Genomic DNA, 20682 nt, shown 5'->3' with positions numbered 1-20682 from the left:
TGTGTGTGGTCTCCTCACTAGATAACCCTGTATGCTGTTCTGTGTGTGGTCTCCTCACTAGATAACCCTGTATGCTGTTCTGTGTGTGGTCTCCTCACTAGATAACCCTGTATGCTGTTCTGTGTGTGGTCTCCTCACTAGATAACCCTGTATGCTGTTCTGTGTGTGGTCTCCTCACTAGATAACGAGGCCCAGGTGTCTCACTCGGCAGTGAGCATCCGTATCCTGGACGTGAACGACAACCCTCCCGAATTGGCCACGCCCTACGAGACCTCGATATGTGAGGACGCCAAGCCTGGACAGGTGAGAGCGCTGACCGCAGAGCGAGAGGGATCATGGTCTTTACTCAGGAGTATGGCGCTTCCTGTCTGAGAGGATGGTTCCAGAGGTGGTCAGCTGTTTGCCTGAAGCTGATGGAAACATGTCCAAGAATCTAAATGCGGGTTTTCTTCCCTCTGCCTTGTGGTAGATGATCTTTGAGGGGCTTCTCTCCTGAGAGAGCCTGGCAGAATTGAGGTGTAACAATCAGTTTGGGTTGTTGTGTTTTTAGTGCCGAGCCAATCACCTTCCATCCTTGTCAGAATGGTTTCATTATCGGCTTGTTTCTGCTTTGGATCTTTTTCAATTGGACAGCATGATCTATCTGACACTTTGTTCCAAAAGCAATTTATAAACTCTGTTTAGGACACGAGTACTATTTGCCAAAGGAATGCTAGTGCCAAAATGGGTATTTATGTGGTTTTTTGATGCAGAATTTAGATGAAAGGTTATTAGTAAACATGAAGTACAAAATGAAACACAAACTTATGATAAAGGTCTTCTGTCTGCAATCTGTTTTTGTAACAATTATTATTATTATTATAACAAACATAACACATTTGTTGCCAAAGAAGGTTGCGTGCCAGTGCTTTTCCGAGGGGATTCCAGAGCTTCAGCCAGTCTTTCAGTGTCTTTCATCTCTTGTTCGTGTAAGCCAGTGGTGCTTATGTTAACCTTATAATGCCGTAATACTCAACAGTCCGTATCGAGAGGTATTAAGACTACATAATCCAAAGGTCGTGGACTTTCCAAGAATGGTTGTAAGGAAGAAAAAAAATGGAAGATAATCTGTCAGCATTTAAACGTCAGGGAACTTAAGAATGAAGACATCAGTTAAATCCTACAGTTTCTCTTCTTATCCAGAGTCACATCTTGACTATCATTAAAAATGGACAGGGCCATTAGGGTGTTTTATTTTCCTCTCGCAGTCAACAGGCCCCTAGCTCAGTGGGAGCCAATTACTATGTGCAGAGCAAAGGAATAATTAAAGAACAGGACTTTCAAGTGAGGGCTCCACGCTGGAAGCTAAATTTACATGTGTAATGAGGCTTAGGCCTCTCCTCTTGATCCGCACTCTCTTTACTGCTTATGGCCCTCTGTGCCATCACGTCTCCGAAGAACATTGTCTGGTCTGATCTCTCTCCCACCTCTCTCCTTCCCCCCATCTGCAAGGCCGCATTAACCTTCAACACATAATCGTGGGCAGGGCCTATCAGTCTTACAGCACGCATCCTGACTGACTCCCACTGCTTGGAGCTCCGTAGCGCTTTCATTAGCGGGAGGCGCCGTACACGCGCCGCAATTATGAACGGGGGCCCGGCGTCGACGCACTCCTCAGACACAGGTGCAAAAGGCGCTCACTCTCTCTGTCTGTCTGTCTGTCTCTCTCTGTCTGTCTGTCTCTCTCTCTCTCTCTCTCTCTCTCTCTCTCTCTCTCTCTCTCTCTCTCTCTCTCTCTCTCTCTCTCTCTCTCTCTCTCTCCCTCTCTCTCTCTCTCTCTCTCTCCCTCTCTCTCTCTAAGTCCGACTGGTCAGATAGTATCTAATGTGAACATCGGATTGATCCAGGCTTGGCCTGAATCCTTCTTTGTTTTTGTGTCTGAACCATGCTTTTGTGTATTGGGATGGATGGGGCTTCCTTATAGAGCCCCCCCCCCCCACCAACCTCCACCCCCTCGATCAAATTCATTTTGTGCTCAATCCCTTAGAGACCATTGAATCAATGTCTCAATTAACTCATTATAAGGACGGTACTGTACAAGATTGTTATGCGGTATAGATTTCTCACACTAAAAAGAGATACAGTGCGTTGAGCTTAAACGAAGAACAAGGATATTTCAGGAGGTTTCATGTTTCCAGAAATCTCTAGTTGCATAGCATCTACAGTACTGTACTACACCAGATGCTAACATAGAGTATTTGCAAACATGAGAGATAATATACCTCTGGGGAATCCAGCCCAAAGGGCAGAGTGTGACCTGGTAATGGTTTCATGAACTAAATAAGCATAAATAAACATGTATCTCTGCTGTATCTTAATCCTCCCAAGGTGCTCTACAGCGGTGGAGGGTCATGATATCACCCAGCGTTGGGTTAGCTCGAGCCTGCCAGAGGTAACACTCTCACTTTCCAGGAATATTTTATTTGATAATAATGCTGGTATTTTGTTCTCAGCCAGAGTGCAGGAGTGCTAGGAGTCTGCATGTATACTGTGTGCATGCAGTGTGTGCTTCCATTTTGCTTTCCATTCCCTAGAACCCTATTAATCAATTTGATGACTTGGGCGAGGGAGAGCCTTTCGAAACCGGGCATAATTACCTCCATTTTTCTTACACCTGCTGTACAAGGCAAACATTGGTTGTGTAGGGTACGGTCCAGCCCCGTCATGTCAGTCCACAGGTTTTGGTGTTTGTTTTTTTGGTAATTTCTAGAATCTGGTCAAATGTTTAGAACATCTGCATTTCAACCTGTAGCTATAGGTTGGAGGAGAGATTGACACAAAGACAGATTAGCATACACACCTCGCAGGTGTTAAGACACACACACATATAAACTCTCACACACACACACACACAAACAAACAAACAAAACCACACAAACCACACATGGGTCCAAGGTTCCCTGTCATCCTAGCGTCTGTCAGCTCAGCCCACAGTTTACCAAGCTAATGAGGAGCTTTTCATTAGCCCTGTCTGCTGTGCTATCACACAGGCCTCCTCGCCAGGTTAGCTCCGTGGCTCAGGTTTGGTGGAGCTGCGGCGGAAATCAGATTAGCCTAATCCTTTAACTGCATTCAGTCTGATCCAATTTGAGGCTCGGCTACATGGCACAGTTTTGTTTGTTTAAAGACAGGCAGAAAAAAGTGGCCCCTGGAAGTAAATAAAAGACTTGGGTGACACGGGCTAAGCTGCTTTAGCTCGGGGGGTTTACGGTTCACGCCAGGGGTGTGACACAATGTGGCAAGAGCCTTTCATTATTTACTGTCTGTTTCAGCCGGGATCTTAAGGCGAGTACACAGGGACTGGTCCAACAGAGACACTGCAGCTGCCTGGCTGCAGCTTCCACATGAGTTATGGCTTTAGCGTGTACCGTTCTGTTTAACCCACGGGGCTAAAGGAAACAGTTCCAACGAGTTTGTTATCGGTTTACTTTCCGGGCCGACTTGGGCTCCTAGCGTAAAAGCCGTCACTGTAAGTGCTCTCTCAGACAAACACTTCATGCCAAAGCTTGGGCGTTTGGGAAAGGTAACTAAAAGGCTCTGTACAAACTATAGCCCAGCCAGCTGAAATTTTGTACTGTCTGGGACATTTCCCTCAACCCTCAACCCCGATGTCCTCTGATTCCATGTCTCTGTGCCCATCTGGCAGTGTCCTCCACGCCCTCCCATAACCGATTGACACGTGAAGCGGCTCTTGCCCTCCTCCTCTCCCATCCACCCTTTGGTATTTGTGTGACTGAATGCAGAGGGACAGATATCATACAGGGCCGAGTGTGCAGGAAAAGGCTGGGTGGAAAGGCGAATGCTGGGGAATGGCCCCGGGTAGGAAGGCCTGTCAACTCTCTGCAGACGTCTCCAAGCCAGGCAAATGGGTCACGGCGACAGACCGCCTGAGCATTCCCTCCCCCCCCCCGCCCCCGCCCCATCCACTCCCCTATCCCTTGTCTCCCCCAATCCCCCCACCCCCTGCCCTGAGTCGGTAAGACTCCGATGACTAATGTGAGGCCCCATGAATCACACGTTTTTGTACACACAGTAACTGACAAACACACAAGTACATGCAAAGACTGGCGCCGAGGTGTACTTGCAGTTTGAAGCAGATAGTTTGACTCTCTCTTGAGAGTGGAAAGAACAACAAGGACTTTTACAACAACTTCTGACTGATCGCTGTGCAAACACACTGACTGATGGCCAAGTGTGTTATCACTCCCAAGGATTAACACTGCAGGAAACACATTTTGACTGAGTAGTAGTTTTTCTTGAAGCACATCTTTAACATTTAACTTGAGTTCACTCAAGCATGTGGAAATTGGCACCACTTCCACAGCATTTCACACATCAACGTTGAGATTGGGTTAGGCCTACTACCGTTGCATTGGTTTTAAACTTGGAGCCTGAGAATTTCAGGCCACAAAGGCTTTTATACTTATATATAAAAAAAAAAAAAACACAGGTTCATTTCCTCACACTGCAGGCTGAACAGTGTGGGCATACAGACATATCAAATACATACAACAGTGAATATCTGTCTCGAGCACAATACATAACATTTACATTACATTTATGCATTTAGCAGACACTTTTATCCAAAGCAACTTCCAAGAGAGAGCTTTACAAAAGTGCATAGGTCACTGATCATAACAACGAGATTGGTTACCCACAAACATTGTGGGTAACCAAACATGAAGCATACATTGTGAAAACCAAATCATTCCCAAAGGGAAGAACCATAAGAGCATGTAGTTAGACAAGTTACAATTAAACAGCATGAACCTCAAAAGTGCAAGAGTGTACCTGTGGAAAAAGCCAGCAACAATAATATATTACACAGCGAGTACATTTGAAGTCAGTTACAGCTAACCAACAACAGCAACAAGTCTCTCAATAAGAGTCATTGTGATCCTGGAGGAAACTAGCATCAGGTCCAGCCAAACATTCCTAAGTACCGTTGTACTCCCGGAACAAATGAGTCTTGAGCCTGTTCTTGAAGGTGGGGAGACAGTCAGTGTCTCTGATGGAGGTGGGGAGTTGATTCCACCATTGGGGGGCCAGACAGGAGAAGAGCTTGTGATATAAAAATAAAACATCGACCGTACGCTAACTGCTTTGGAACAAACTCATCATTGCAAAAGCTTTATCTCCTGCAGACACAGCTGCTCTTTAAAAGGTTTTCCTCTTTAAAAAAATGTTGATTTCGCTCATCCTGCCCTCCCTGAGGTTGGTCTGTGAAGACGGAGATTAGTCCCTCAAATGAGAACTCAGCCACCCTCTCCAGGACCCTGACCCCCAGGTGACCCCTCTGAAGATGGGCTACTTTGGGGAAAAGTCTACGCCTGGAGCTTTCCAAGTCTGCAGGAGATGTAAGGGGGTCAGACAAGGGGACGGTTAGATATAAATCTAATTAGGTGTTATGCTTGAGGGAAAGCTTGTTTTGGCTGCTCGATAAACTCCCACACACTCTCTTCCTCACTTGTTCCATCTCTCTTTCCTCCTGTCAAGACGCTGCTTCACCGAGAGTTACTTTACCTTGGGCATTGTCATCGGACCCACACCACGGCTGCCTCCATTTTTTCTACTTGCCGCCGTTTTTTTTAACTCTTCAGGCAATAATATTCATTATTTTACTAATAACGGGGCTCATTGTTTATACCTTTTTACTCTGTGTAGCATTTTATTTCCTTTTCAGTCTGAGAAGGTGGAGGGTTCTAAGAGTCAGGCCCAGAAACATTTCCTGGTTCTGCTGCTTAAACACACCATGCTCACTGTGAATGTATTATTTGAATGGAATGGATGCGTTGCTGCAGGGGGATCTGCTGGTGTTTGCGCTGCAGGTGGCGAGCATCAGTATGCCCTACGCCTTGCTGTTTGTGCGAGTCAAGAAGATGAGATGGAAAGTACTTGAATTTTAAACAGAACTTTCCATATTCGCTGCCTTTGAAGGAAAAATTACAGCGAGAGTTTGTTCAAAGTCCCTACACAATCTCCTCAGCTCCCAAGTAAACACAGCGCAACAAACAAGAAAGTATAACCAATTATACTGCAGGGTTAGGTTTAATTCAGCATATCACATTGTTGGGTGAATGAGCACTCTCTCAGAATATAGGCTTTATCAAACAGAAGAAGGTTCACAGGTTACAATACAGCTTAGAATTCAGAACTAAATTGTGTTCTTGACCTGACAACCATTCATTATACAGCAGAAATGTACAATTACGTACCTTGACCTCAAACTAAAATCTGCTAAAAATACATTGACAGACAGTATATTAGGACTAAGTACAGGAAATTATTTCCATGGTAGGTTTTTTGAAAAACATAAAAGGGAATCTATTCACCACTAGGAGTGGAGAATGAAGAAAAAAAAGAAAAGTAGAGTGACACAACGGACTGGTGGGAACTGTCTGATGGCTCTGTTAACAAAGCCTTCTGCACCTCTTGGGGATCCCTGGTGGCTAGTGGAATAGAGCGCATACCACATAGGCCCACATAGGCAGGGGCCCTGGTTTGATTCTAGCCTGGGCCATTTCCTGTATGTCATCCCCTTGCATCTCTCCCTGCTTTTCCAGTCTTTCTCTCTGTCGCCAAAAAAAGCAAAACATGCTAAAAGTATATCCTGAAAAAGAGGAAACTCTTCTTAAGAGAGGAGACAACAGATTCCTCTGTGTAATAGCTTGATGTATTCTCCCAAAAACTTATCAGATTGAGTATCACCAGACAGTCCAGACAAAAGGAATTATGTCCTCCAAATACCCAAGCTGTAATCTTTGTGAGAAGTGCCAGTGTAAGGACTGGGGCTGTTTGTCATGTGGACTCTATACTGAACCCTAAGAGCAGAGGAAAACGATTTATTCGAGTAGCATTTTTCACGTCCCATTTTAGGCAATATTTGAGGGGACAGATTAGATGTACCTACGTGGTGCAGCTTGAGATAAAGAATACCCTTTTCACTTTGAACAGCAGGAAGAAATAACCTGAAGACATGCAGCTTTGGGAAATGTGTCAGGCCTTATTTTCTCATTAGTGTTTCTGCTGACTTCCTGAGGTGAAATGAAATCCACACGCCTTTTGACAGGACTATAATGTAAGGAAAAAACAGGAAGGTTGGATTTTAGGACGACTGAGAACTCCCTCTCTTTTCGGGCCCTCTGTCCAACAAAAAAGGCCCACATCTGTTGTGTAACATAGACAAGTAATTTCAAAAAAGAGCAAACACCCTTTTTTCTTCTATTCCTTTCTATTTACTTGTTCAAGCATGGTGCTATCACTGGTTACAGGCTTGCTGATGTGATGTTCAAATGCAATTTGTCAAATTGTAGTCGGATCTTGGCTGCGGAGTCACAGGGGGGAGGAAGGGCCGTCATTGAGAAGCTGTGTCGAGGTGAAAAGTTAGGGAGCTTGTTCTGCAGTGCATTGTGGCTAATGAGTCACTCCTCCTCAGTTACCACCTTCCTCATAGTTGCACCTCGTTGTTCTTGTTCCGTTCATTACCCCGACTTCATCACTGATCTCTGAACTGTCTCATTTGGGGTAAACATAAGAGCAGTCAAATCTGCTTTGGAAATTCTTCTCTGATTGGAGGACGGGTATGAATGTTATTTTAACATTTAAATGTATGCATTTAGCAGACACTTGTATCCAAAGCGACTTCCAAGAGAGAGCTTTACAAAAGAGCATGAGAGCACTGATCATAACTACGAGATAGCCCCAAACATTGCGAGCAGCCAAAAACATGAAACATACATGGTGGAAAACCAAATAAGTGCCAAAGGGAAGAACCATAAGAGCATGCAGTTAAACAAGTTGCAATTGAACAACATGAAACTCCCCACAAGAGTGCAAGAGTGTACCTGTAGAAAAAACAATCAACAGTAAAATATTTCACAGCGAGTACAAGAATTTGAAACCGTTACAACTAACCAACAAGAGCAACAAGTCTCTCAATACAAGTCATTGTGATCCTGGAGGAACCTAACATCAGGTCCAGCCAAGCATTCCTAAGTGCCGTTGTACTCCCGGAACAAGTGCGTCTTGAGCCTTTTCTTGAAGGTGGGGAGACAGTCAGTGTCCCTGATGGAGGTGGGGAGTTGATTCCACCATTGGGGGGCCAGACAGGAGAAGAGCTTGTGTTGGGACCGGGCGCTCTTGAGCGGTGGGACCACCAGACGGTTGTCAGAAGAAGACCGTAGGTGGCGGGTGGGGGTGTAAGGCTGGAGGAGAGAGTTGATGTAGTTGGGTGCAGTCCCGTTCACCGCTCGGAAGGCCAGTACCAGAGTCTTGAATCTGATACGGGCCGTGATGGGAAGCCAGTGGAGGGAGATGAGGAGCGGGGTCACATGGGAGCGTCTGGGTAGATTGAAGACAACATTTGTAATAGGCATGCCCTCATATTGCTCACGTCACTGTTGTGAATGGAAATGCAAACCAATTGTTCGGGGTTTCATTTCAACAGAATACAGAGTAGCAAGCATACTTTTGTCTCCGTATGAATTCATCCAACGTCCCCTGTTTATCCTATTCCGAAATTGCAGCGCCAAAACAGGTCAGCTTCTGCCAGCCGGCCTGCTGTTCTTCGTCAACTCATGCCCGTCTTCCTCCTCTCCTCCTCAGCTCATCCACACCATCAGTGTGGTGGACAGAGACGAGCCTCAGTCTGGACATCGCTTCTACTTCACCCTGGCTCCCGATGCTGCTAGCAACCGCCACTTCACCCTCTGGGATGTCAAAGGTGAGAGGCCGGGGGGGTCAGGGGTCATAGAGTACAGTTTCCAATCGAAAGGACGCAAAGGTCATGCAGAGCCCTTGCGTCCAACAGTTTGCAGTTTTGTGCCATGAAAGGGAATTTGAAAGTACATTCTACTGTGCTGTATGTGATTTTTTTGGTAAAGATTTGTTACATCCACGCCTATCCATACAGTTAGTGTAAGATACTGTATGGATTAGAAATGTCAAATGTGAACTTTCTGACACAAAACTTTGTTTTTCACTGTTGCAATTGTTGACCCTGCAAAGCCAACAGGGATTACATGTTAGCAAATCTCTGTTTAGAGATGTGTACCTAAGTGAATGTGACACGTGGCTAAATCAAGATTGATCTGACACGATGAAAATGTCAGGGGAGCGAGCCAGGGAAATGTCAGAAGGTTGTGTGCTGCAGCCTCATCTACACACACACAAGTCCACATGCCCATACACACACAAGCCCCCCCCCACCCCCACCCACACACATGCACAAACACACAAACAACTCACAGGCCTACGTAAGCACACACTCACAAAGGACTGCAGACACACACACACAGATACACACTAGAATGCACACACACTAGAATCCCGGCCTTAGGGACACCCAGACTTGCTGTCCTCTGCTGTCCTCATGGAACTCACAGGTCCTCACTCCAACACTAAGCTCTGCATAATACAACAATAGAACTTTCCAGTAAAATGGAAACACGCACATGGACACACACCTCAGGATGACGCTCGGTGCTGGTGCTCGCACTCCCGAACAAGCAGATCCACCAACACTTTTTATCCTCCCACCTCTCCCCCCCCCCCCCCCCCCCCCCCCCCCCATGTACGTCTGTTTTCATGGGCACATTTGTCAACCTGTCACTTTCAATCTGTCACTCTTTTTTCAACCGTCGTAGCTTCACATTGCGTTCTGTCTCGGCACTCTGACACAGGAGGACAAACAGACACTTTTTCATGCCGCCAAACTTTTTCAGTCAATGTTGAAAGCACGCCGAGAGGGAGGGAACCAAGTTTCACGACAATGACACAACCTACATACTAACTGACACAACCTACATACTAACTGACACAACCTACATACTAACTGACACAACCTACATACTAACTGACACAACCTACATACTAACTGACACAACTTACATACTAACTGACACAACCTACATACTAACTGACACAACCTACATACTAACTGACACAACCTACATACTAACTGACACAACCTACATACTAACTGACACAACCTACATACTAAATGACACAACCTACATATTAACTGACACAACCTACATACTAAATGACACAACCTACATACTAAATGACACAACCTACATACTAACTGACACAACCTACATACTAAATGACACAAACTACATACTAACTGACACAACCTACATACTAAATGACGCTTCGGCGCGCCTCAGTTCCCAAGTTTGAAAGATAGGTCTGCAAATACTTTCAACATTGAAAAAAAACGTTCTTTTTATCAGTACTGTTTTTTACTTTGTTGTACAGTAGCTGTTCAATCAAACCCAGACTTACAAACTGAATACATAAATACCTAAATGTATAAATGTATGTTACTGGAATGTACACTGAAGTAGGGGAAGCTCATTTACGTAAATGGGACATTATGTAATAACATTTACATTTACATTTATTCATTTAGCAGACGCTTTTATCCAAAGCGACTTCCAAGAGAGAGCTTTACAAAGTGCATAGGTCACTGATCATAACAACAAGATAGCCACAAAAACATTGCGAGTAGCCAAAACATGAAGCACACATTGTGAACCACCAAAGTAAGTGCCAAAGGGAAGAACCATAAGAGCATGTAGTTAAACAAGTTAGAATTAAACAATACAATAACAGCACATAGCAATAGTATTAGTAATAGCAAAGGGTATGTTCTTTGGTAATAGTAGCAGCAGCAACTGTAGTAGGAGAAGTAGTAAGTGTACTACAATGAAACAAAATGGAACAGGGAAGTCTTTTAGTTGATTTAGACCTTGATTAAAGAGAGGAGAAGAGTTTACACTGAGTCCTGTCGTAAAAGTCAAGAGGACAAAGCCACGGGTGCGATAGTCAGCAAAGTTCCTGTACATAAGCAGGGGTGGTAATGGGAACAGTGTGCCAGAGAGTACGTGTCGGAGATTTGCTGTGGCTGCATGGATCACAGTGATGTATGCTTCCGGAGATGGATGGCCCAGTCAAGTCCCTTGTATGCAAGTCCATCCACTGCGGCTGCTCTCACTGTATTTGTCAAAGCCTCCTTCTGTGTATGTTGTTACATTTGTCTCAGACTCCTGGTGAGCTGGTTTCGTCTCCGAGGCATCATTTCAAACACCAACTGCCGCCTGTTTTCTCTCAGGGTTTTATTTGACTAAAAGGAACACATAATGAATATTAACTGAGGCAGAGATGAAAGATTCCCTGGTTTTGCAGTGAAAACCGACGATTCAGCTGTGGGCTTGTTTGACAATTCTAAAGTCCTCATTGGAATGTCCTTGTTAAAAACACAAATGTTTCTTCAGTTTATGACAAATATTATGTCAATTTACATTTTGTCTTCTGAAAGTCAAACATGTTCATTGTTGCTGTCTTTTTTCGTCATCACTGTAGATGACTCATAAATGATTGCAAGCCTCATCGTTTTCAATGTTGTGAGAAATCCTATTCAGAATTGTTGTCAAGGGCTGATGAATGCGCTGCATGCTCAATTCCACACTGTCTCCAGGGAATCAGGGTTCAAACTAGGATAAGTAAGGAGAACACTGCAATAGCTGTACAGTCGAGCTGTCTGGATCCTCCAAGGGCAGATAAACAACAGCAAATGAAGTCAAGGTCAATAAGATCAACAACAAGAGGCTGATTTGTTCTCTTGCTGAGAATTGTATCTTTTTCTCCCCCTCCTCCTTTCCCTATCCTCCTCCCCCTCCCCTCCCTCCTCTCCCCCTCCTCCTCTCCCCCTCCTCCTCCCTCCTCCCCCTCCTCCTCCCTCCTCTCCCCCTCCTCCACCCTCCCCTCCCTCCTCTCCCCCTCCTCCTCCCTCCTCTCCCCCTCCTCCACCCTCCCCTCCCTCCTCTCCCCCTCCTACTCCTCCTCTCCCCCTCCTCCTCTCCCCCTCCTCCACCCTCCCCTCCCTCCTCTCCCCCTCCTACTCCTCCTCTCCCCCTCCTCCTCTCCCCCTCCTCCACCCTCCCCTCCCTCCTCTCCCCCTCCTACTCCTCCTCTCCCCCTCTTCCTCTCCCCCTCCTCCACCCTCCTCTCACCCCTCGTCCTCTCCCCTCCCTCATCCGCCTCCAGACAACACAGCGGGGATCAGGACGCAGCGCTCGGGCTTCAACCGCCATGAGAAGAACGTGTACCTGCTGCCCATCCTGGTGGTGGACAGCGGGCCTCCGGCCCTGAGCTCCACAGGCACGCTAACCATCCACGTGTGCGGCTGCGACAACAACGGCGCCATCCAGTCGTGCAACGCCACGGCGTACGTGATGAGCGCCTCGCTCAGCCCCGGGGCTCTCATCGCTCTGCTGGTCTGCATGCTCATCCTCATAGGTAAGGATCAAGAGAGATGACACCACGGTCACACACTCAACCCGATACCAGGTTTGACTGTTCCGGGTGGACCCTGGATGGAACACAGGAACCGACAAGAGATTGCCATGTTCCATGTTCCCAAGCCTGTTCATCTGGCATTTTAGGAAGGTTCAGGTACACGGAAAGATGATTTGAAAGGATGAAAAAGAATTGAAGAATTAAAAAGATACGACTTGAGCTTAAAAATTCCGCAAGAAATGCATATCCTGTGGATTGTTTTCAACAGCACAGTATGCTCAGAGACTGACAATTCTTGAGCAAATGAACAGCATGTTTAATCAAGTCGGTATACCTGTTTCCAGAGAGCACATTCCCCCCTCCCTACCAGTATTAATCAACTGCCTAATTATTTGCTCTCACTATACAGCATACGGTACGTTGACTTTCCCCTCTAAACTATCGCTCAAGGGTTGGTTTATGATGCAGAACTGCTGAGGTGTAAATACAAGCACCATAGGTTAAAACCTGAACAAGCCCCAAGTCTGCATCTAGAGACTCATGCAGCCATGCGTGTTATAACATGAATGGATTGTCCACTTTTGAAAGTTGTATATTTCTTGTCAATGTAGATGTTTAATGGCTGAAAAACAAGGACAAATGACATAAAAAAAAGCTGATCAATTTTTTATATATTTTTTCTTTCTGAGGGTATGCAGGGCATTTTTGAAAGAGAAATAGCTTTTGTTTAAGCAGAGAGTGCACACAATGTTGGGCGTTATGAAGGATATCAAACCACTTTGCCAAACACGAGAGAGAGGGAGAGAGAGAGAGGGAGAGAGAGAGAGGGAGGGGGGAGGAGATAGAAAGAGAGAGAGAGAGGGAGAGAGGGAGAGAGGGAGAGAGATGGGCCGAGCTGGAGAAGGAGAGCTTTGAGGCAAAAGAGCAGCATCAGCACTTGTTTCCCCCAGGAACGCCTCGCTTTAAATAGAGTGGGCTTTCCAGACATACGAAGATATGAAGGCGCACGCACGCAAAACCTCACAGACACTCAGTCCCAAACACACAACAACACACCCTTGTGCTTGTACACAGTCGCACTCACACAAGCACATCGATATACATGCATAAAGCCTTCTAAGTAGAAGAGCTAGACCAGAGGTGTGTATAGTCATCTCTGAAAGTTTCATGAGTTCTGCATCATAACCTCTCAGCTGTGGTTAGGGAGGGGGGGGGGGAGGGAAACATTTTGCAACCATCATAATCTCTTCTCCACCTCCTCTCTCCTTCAGTTGTTACACATATCCCCGGTTCTCAATAATTGAAAACATTACTAACTTACATAGGGGCCGTGTGAGGACTGTGGTATTGTTTAAGAGGTCTTTAATGAGAGCAGTCATGTCTCCATTAAGTAAAGCATGGCGACATTCAAAAGTAACCTCTAATATTTTATTTACTAGCAGGCTTTAAAAGCCTCTTGGCCCTCAAAACAGAAATGCCGTCCGAATCTGAAGGAGGCTACAACAAGCGAGGGTGCAGACACGGGGGCTTGTGGTTTACGTGGTGGGCTCCAGAGACCATCTGGGGAAAGCACTGCAGTGTCCAAGACTACTGCCTGTCCCTCACACCTGCAAACCATTAGGAGTGTGATGTGTGTTCCATTTGTGTGGAAGTAGTCTTGAAAGCTGTTATTATGATCATTTGAGCTCTAATAGTTTTCCCAAAAGCCATGATTCATTTCAAATGTGATTGATCCTTTTTCAAAGTTTATTTGTATTTTTTAAGTGTTTTATTTTTTTTCAAACAAAGCAACCTTTAGAAAGTATCTTGACAGGAGTACCTAAAACCACTGCTTCCATTCTGGTAGTGCCAAACTCAGGGGAATGAGAACAGACAAGTCTATGTTAACAGCCGTCCTATTTGTTAAAAGGAGAGGGAGACTGGAGCACAAACCACTCGCTGTGAATGTCAGCTTGCAGCACGGAATCCCAAACGACTCCTCTCTCCCTCCACACCCTCCCTCACACACACCCACCCACACACACACCCACACACACACCCACACACAAACAAAACCTTGGTTATCCAGTGAGTGAGTCGTGAAGCACTCTCTCTGTTCCTCTGTGTGTTGGGGGAGATCCCCAGCTCTCCCAAGGCCCTCCAGACCTCCCTATTAGATCAATTGTTGGATGATGAGCAAAATGAAAACACATCTCTGCCTAATTACCCTGCAAACAAACAGTCTCTCCATCAGTTCATTTAGGGCCTGACGTGATGAATCCATTTGGTTTCGCGAGGCATCTGCACGTATCGGTTCCAATTAGGGCCCATCTGCTGTGATGAACTCCTGGGCCGGAGCGGCAAGTGCTGCCCAAGGGTAGATTTGCCTTCTTGTCAGGTCTGCTTATGGGAACATCTGTACACAGAGGAATAGCCGAGCATTGGTGCCTCACAGGTAGAACAGGTTTCCTGTACGTGCACCGTGGATCAGTGGTAGAGAATTGGACTGCAGATCAGGAGTATGTAGGTTCAAATCCCCCCTATGTGTGACTTTCTGATAAAAGCATCTGCTCATTGAAATTATGATTAGTAGTAGTGTTTTGGCGGGGGCTGTGGTTCCAACAAATCGTAGAAGAAGGTGGTTCAGAACCTGCCTCTTATGATGATTGAAATGTTAACAACCCTAAGACCACGGGGGATGGATATAAAATGAGAAGATAATGTAGTTTTAAGAGTTGCATGATTTGTTTTCTTTTCGATAGGCTACTTGAAGGACTTTCCGAAGTGGGCCATACATCCTTCGTTGTACTGTTATTGTCCTTCAGTCTCTATGGGCGACAGGCAGGCATCTTGTTAAGAGCTCCAGCTGCTGTGTTTGTGTACGGCTGGGCTTGATGAATTCGAGGTTTCCACCTCCCATTACCTCCCCCATCAGTGGGGAAACAAGAGTGATAACAGAGTGCATGTTTGGCATGTGCAGCAGCATGCATCAGTGGTTTGGATGAGCCAAGTCTATTTTCCTGAACCAACGGCAATTAACTGACTCCAATTATGCTGAATCAAAATAAACACAATGGGCCAGTGATGCTTGTGCCCCCTTTGGAGTTCTCCAGACAATGTTAGAGAAGGGACAAGATTGCGTATCGTCACTCAAGAGCTACTCTGTGTGAGTCCCAGTTCATCAGCGGTGCCCGCCTTCAAACAGCGATCCTGAAGATCCACACAGGCCCTGTTTTGCCCCTGGAGCCAATTCTCCAGTCGTTTGTGCCAAATAAAGACAATTACAGAGCCAAGCAACAAGTCATTTATACAGATTAATATGCTTGTCACTGGCGCGGTTCTTTGCTCCTTTTCTGGGATGGAACAAAGGAGATAGCCTGGGGGAGGAAGAGAGGAAAAAACGAATGGTGTTCAGGTGTGCTCAGTTCTCAAGGTCACTCCAGGAGGTAACATATTAGCCTGTGCTCAGACGATCTAACTGAGGCCAAGCACTCCTCACTGTAATAACACCAGGATTCTCTGTAGAAGACATACGGTAGAGGCTAAAGTAGCCTACGGAGAAGGCTTCTTCTACTGCCAGTTAGCTAGTTGGAATATTGTTTACCTGGATATATTAACTACCTTTAATTGCAACTACGCCCCAGGATTGCAAGCCCTCCATGGGGATAACTATTACATATTTTATATGGGATTAATTAAACTGACTAACCATTACAAGGAAAAGCCCCCAAGTTATAAGCGGCCAATGGACTCCCAGCATGCATCTCTATGCTAGACTTCGATGCCTCGCCACGCAAAGTCGATACGCACGATACTTCTGCTGACTTCTGACAACCAGTTTGGATTTAAACCCAAACATGGAACAGACATGTATATATTTGCCTTGAAAGAACTGTTAGAGCTGTATCACAGTCACAATACCACCATTTGTATGTGTTTTATTGATGCTTCAAAAGCGTGAACCATGAAAAGTAATCATGTAAGAGGGGTGTTCCTAAATGTCTAATAAGAATCCTGGCTTTCTGGTATGCCCAACAAAGTATGTGTGTGTTATGGGGAAATTCTATATCTGCCCCATTTCACATCTCTAATGGAGTGAGGCAGGGCAGTATATTGTCCCCATTTTTGTTTAATGTTTATATGGACGATTTTTCAATGCAAATGATTGTAGAACGGGTTGTAGGGTTGGTAACAGTATCATCAGTCATGTATGCTGATGATTTAGTAATTCTCTGTCCATATCGTGCTGGACTACAAGAGATGTTACAGGTGTGCTCCCAATATGGATCAGATTTTGATATCCAATACAATGTAAAGAAAAGTAACATCATGATTGGCCGGAGCAGGGGGGACTCTAAACTCTCTTCCCCCGACTTCTTTTTGTCTGGAAACAAACTCAATGTTATTGATGAATGTAAATATCTGGGACATTACATCTGTGCTGACCTGTCTGATGACAGAGACATTAATAGACAGTGTCGAATGCTCTATGGACAAGCTAATATGCTGAACCGAAAGTTTGGTGCATGCTCACCACCAGTTAAGACCACACTTTTCAACGCACACTGTACCCCCATGTATACTGCCCATTTGTGGAGGCACTACAAAAAGAGTAGTATGCACAGACTGAATGTTGCCTATAATGATGGCTTGCGGATGCTGCTAAGGGTACCGCGATGGAGCAGTGCAAGCCAAATGTTTGTTAATACGGATGTGCCCACCTGCTCTGCAGTGCTGCGCAGACTCATGTTCAGCTGCATGTGAAAACTTGCAACCTCTATGAACAGTATCTTCCTGGTACTGACCAATCCGGCACTAAGTTCAGTACGATACTTTTCTAATATGTGGACTCACTAGCGTCTGAGCCTCCTTAGAAAATGATGTACCTTGGGATTTATTGTTTGTCTGTATGTTGTCTTTTAATCTATGGACCTATAGTAAGTGTCCAAAATAAAGCTTATGATGACGATGATAACTAAATTAGACACAGTCTCTCCCAAGTGAACGTTTATCTTTATTCAGCCAGGCACCATCCGTTAGAAGGGGAGAGTGACAGTGTTTATCCTGGAAAAGGAACAAGGGCCAGAGGACCATGTGGACCCAGGCTGTTTTGAAGTACTGCAAGGCAGGCAGTTGTGGTTGTCTTGAAGAGAACCAAGGCTTGTCAAACACTGGTGGATTAGATGTTTCTTCTCAGGATGATTCTGAATTGAAGCCTAGGCTGCTGTAGCATATGCATCAATGGTTCTTGTCTCATCTTAAATACCCATCATGTGAGGTTGGCCATAGTTTACAGTGAAGGGATTATTGTCTGGAGAGTAGCTGATTGTTAGCCACTCTGATGACTCCTTGTTGATCATGGTTAGGCAGTGTGCAACAATATATTGTATTATTGTGTCATTGAAGGGGTCGGATGATTGTCTATGTTATAACAAGAACATTAATAACCATACTGCATTTTGATCTCCATACAGTCTCACTTTGTATGACTTCATTTGCATCATTGAGACTGACATTTAGAGTGGTGAAGTCATACAGGATGTTGCAGGCACAGTCCAAGAATAAAATTTGCCCTGGGGACTAGTGATGGATCTGGCTAGTGAGGCGCAAAGCTAAGTGGGAGTTTGCTAATCAGAAATGTAGGCAGTAATTAAAATAACTAAGCTGGGATTAAAGCTTCATTGATTTATCTAGATGGATACAGCTTTTGTTTCCCTTCATCTCATTATGTTATTAAGTGATCCATCTCAATTGTTTTCCTTCTTAATTCAGGATTCAGTTTCTCAGCCATTAGCTTTTCTGTCTTGTAAGTTCATGGCAGGACAGTACTGCACAGCACTTCCATTATCAGGAATTGTACAGAGCATTGGACCTGAAAGGGTATTGATAGACAAATCAGGCCCCATTAAGTTTCAGATATCATATTTCTGGCCAAAGAATTAGGATTGGGGAAAATCAATGGTCCTGTATTTGGAATGGGATACAGAGATTTTGTAGAATTGTTTTACCTTGGAAACAAAGTTACAGAACTTCAGAGAGGTGAAGAAAGAGTGAGAGTATTGGCAAAACTTTATGCTGAAAGTAAAAAAGCAGGACTTTTATTCAGTTCAAACTAATTCATTTCAGATATTCTTGAGCAGCCTAGTGTTACTGTGAGCATCAGCTACACAATATAGGAACACTTAAACCCTTTAGACTGGAACCAACTAAGTGTGCCAACGTTTTGTATGCTCAGTGAGATCGCACATTCATTCAATTAAGTTAGACTGATAACTAAAACCTTTGAGGAGCAGGATCAAGAATTCAAATTTTCCCTTACCTTTACTTGTTGCAATTGGCAAACAGACTCAAACTTACAAAAGGAGTTAACGATCAGTCTTGGACTTTAACAGAAGGTTGAAAGTACCAGGTCCCAAAGTCCAAAAGCCTCAAAGGGCTTTCTAAGTCTGACCTCTCAAATTCCAATTCTCATTTCCCCCCCCTCCCTCTCTTTCCTTCTCTCATCAGTGCTGGTCCTGCTCATCCTGACCCTGAAGCGCCACCGGAAGGGCCAGCGCATGTCAGAGGACGAAGAGGACATGCGCGACAACGTCATCAAATACAACGACGAGGGAGGGGGAGAGCAGGACACCCAGGCCTACGACATGAGCACCCTGAGGAACCTCTACGACTTCCCCGAGGCCAAGAGCTCCGATTCGGGGCCGGACCTGCGCACGCTCCCCCAGTGGATCCAGGGCCAGGTGAGCGGAGAGGGGGGCGCGGCGGCGGCGGATTTCTCTCTCTTCAAAGGCTACATCCGCAAGAAGGTGGAGCAGGCGGACGCCGACCTCTCGGTGCCGCCCTATGACTCGTTCCAGACGTACGCCTTCGAGGGCAACAGCTCTCCTGCCCTCTCCCTCAGCTCCATCCACACCCTGTCCACCACGTCCGAGCAGGATTTCTCGTACCTCAGCGACTGGGGGCCCCGCTTCAGACAGCTGGCGGGCTACTACGCCCCGGCACACCCCGAGGAAGAGGGCTCCTAGCACCCTCCTCTGGAAAGACCAAACTCAAACACCCCTGCCCCGCCCCTCCCCCCGCACCACCCCGCCCCACCCCACCCCTACCCCCCCCCTCCCCACCCCCACACACACACTTCCCTTGCACTGTGTCCGGGCCCCTTGAGTCAGAACCATCCTACAGAAACTGGCCCCCTTCTCTAAGATGCAGTCAAGTGTCAAATCCACTCTGGTTCAAAGCCCTTACTCCAAAACTTGTAAGATACGCCTCAAGTCTTAGGTTTTTAAACGAAATTATGAAATTGGGGAACTCCTGGGGATGAAAAGAAGTTATCAAATCACCTTTACAAAGAGGAGCGTGTTTTACAGATTCCAGGTATTGGCTGTCATGCAATACCTGATGTGGCACCACGACAGCATTACTTTGGACGCGTTACTTACTTGGCAGGTCTGTTTTCTCTGGACTCAAATACGTGGTCCGTAGAGGCGTTTTGAAAACCATCAAAGAGATATCAGACAGAAAGGGTTTACTTCGATTTTTTTCTCAAGCCAAGGCAAACTATCTGAGATTAATATGTATTTATTTAAGAAAAAACATATTTATGTATTTATTCATTTGTATTTATTTATTTATCTTGACCATGTCCACTACACCTCTGGTTGGAGCAGAATATATAGTGGAAAAGAGAGTAGAGGCAGAAAGCTGATTCAAGATGCTGAACCAGAGGAGGCATGAAACTGAGGACCTCAGACTGTTCTGTCACAAAGGTGATATTTGGGTCAAGGCAAACAACAGTCTTGGAAATATTTGTATTTATTTTTTAGAAACTATTTTGTAAAATAAACACCTGAGGACCGAGGAAAGAAAGAGTGAGGAAACAGGCCCTGTAGAGATAAAAAGACACGGCAATTCCGTGCAATGATTGGTTTAGCTTGACATACTTTCCGTCTATTGTGGTGATTTTAAAAGGAGTACTGGAGGTCACATATTGTGGACATTGTGTGTCAACTGTTTTTTTTTCTTATATTTTCCACGGCCATTTAAAAGGCAATAAGGCACAATCCGCACGAGTGATTTAAGACTATGAAAGGACTGTGTTTATTTCATGATGTTGGCTGTTTGACAGCTCCCCCTTGAGGAGTTCATTCCAGATTTGTATGTGTGAATGTGTATTAATGCGTCCAACTTGTTTTATATCCAGAAAGATACAATAGCTTTTCTTTTCTTTCATTTTGACAGACATAAAATATAGGTCAGTGCTGGGTACGGGACAAGTAGACTGAGAGAGAAAGGAGGAGAGCAATCACCTCCACCTGGTGTCCATAACCTACAGTATTCAATGTCGACCTTAACTTGCAAATG

At 45.3% G+C, this 20682-nt stretch overlaps 1 protein-coding gene across 1 annotated transcript in view; it reads left to right on the top strand.

The window, feature by feature from the left end:
* Positions 1–19346, top strand: part of LOC136933699 (cadherin-22-like) — a 47997-nt gene extending 28651 nt beyond the window's left edge. Inside the window, exons 8-11 of the mRNA XM_067229234.1 lie at positions 182–303; positions 8644–8761; positions 12091–12342; positions 18829–19346. Of these exons, the coding sequence (XP_067085335.1) occupies positions 182–303; positions 8644–8761; positions 12091–12342; positions 18829–19346 (1010 nt within the window). The remainder of the gene's footprint in view (positions 1–181; positions 304–8643; positions 8762–12090; positions 12343–18828) is intronic.
* Positions 19347–20682: the final 1336 nt, after the last annotated feature.

This window comes from Osmerus mordax, chromosome 1 (genome assembly GCF_038355195.1).
Source record: "Osmerus mordax isolate fOsmMor3 chromosome 1, fOsmMor3.pri, whole genome shotgun sequence".
Lineage (NCBI taxonomy): Eukaryota > Metazoa > Chordata > Actinopteri > Osmeriformes > Osmeridae > Osmerus > Osmerus mordax.
This window is presented reverse-complemented; position numbering and strand designations above follow the sequence as displayed.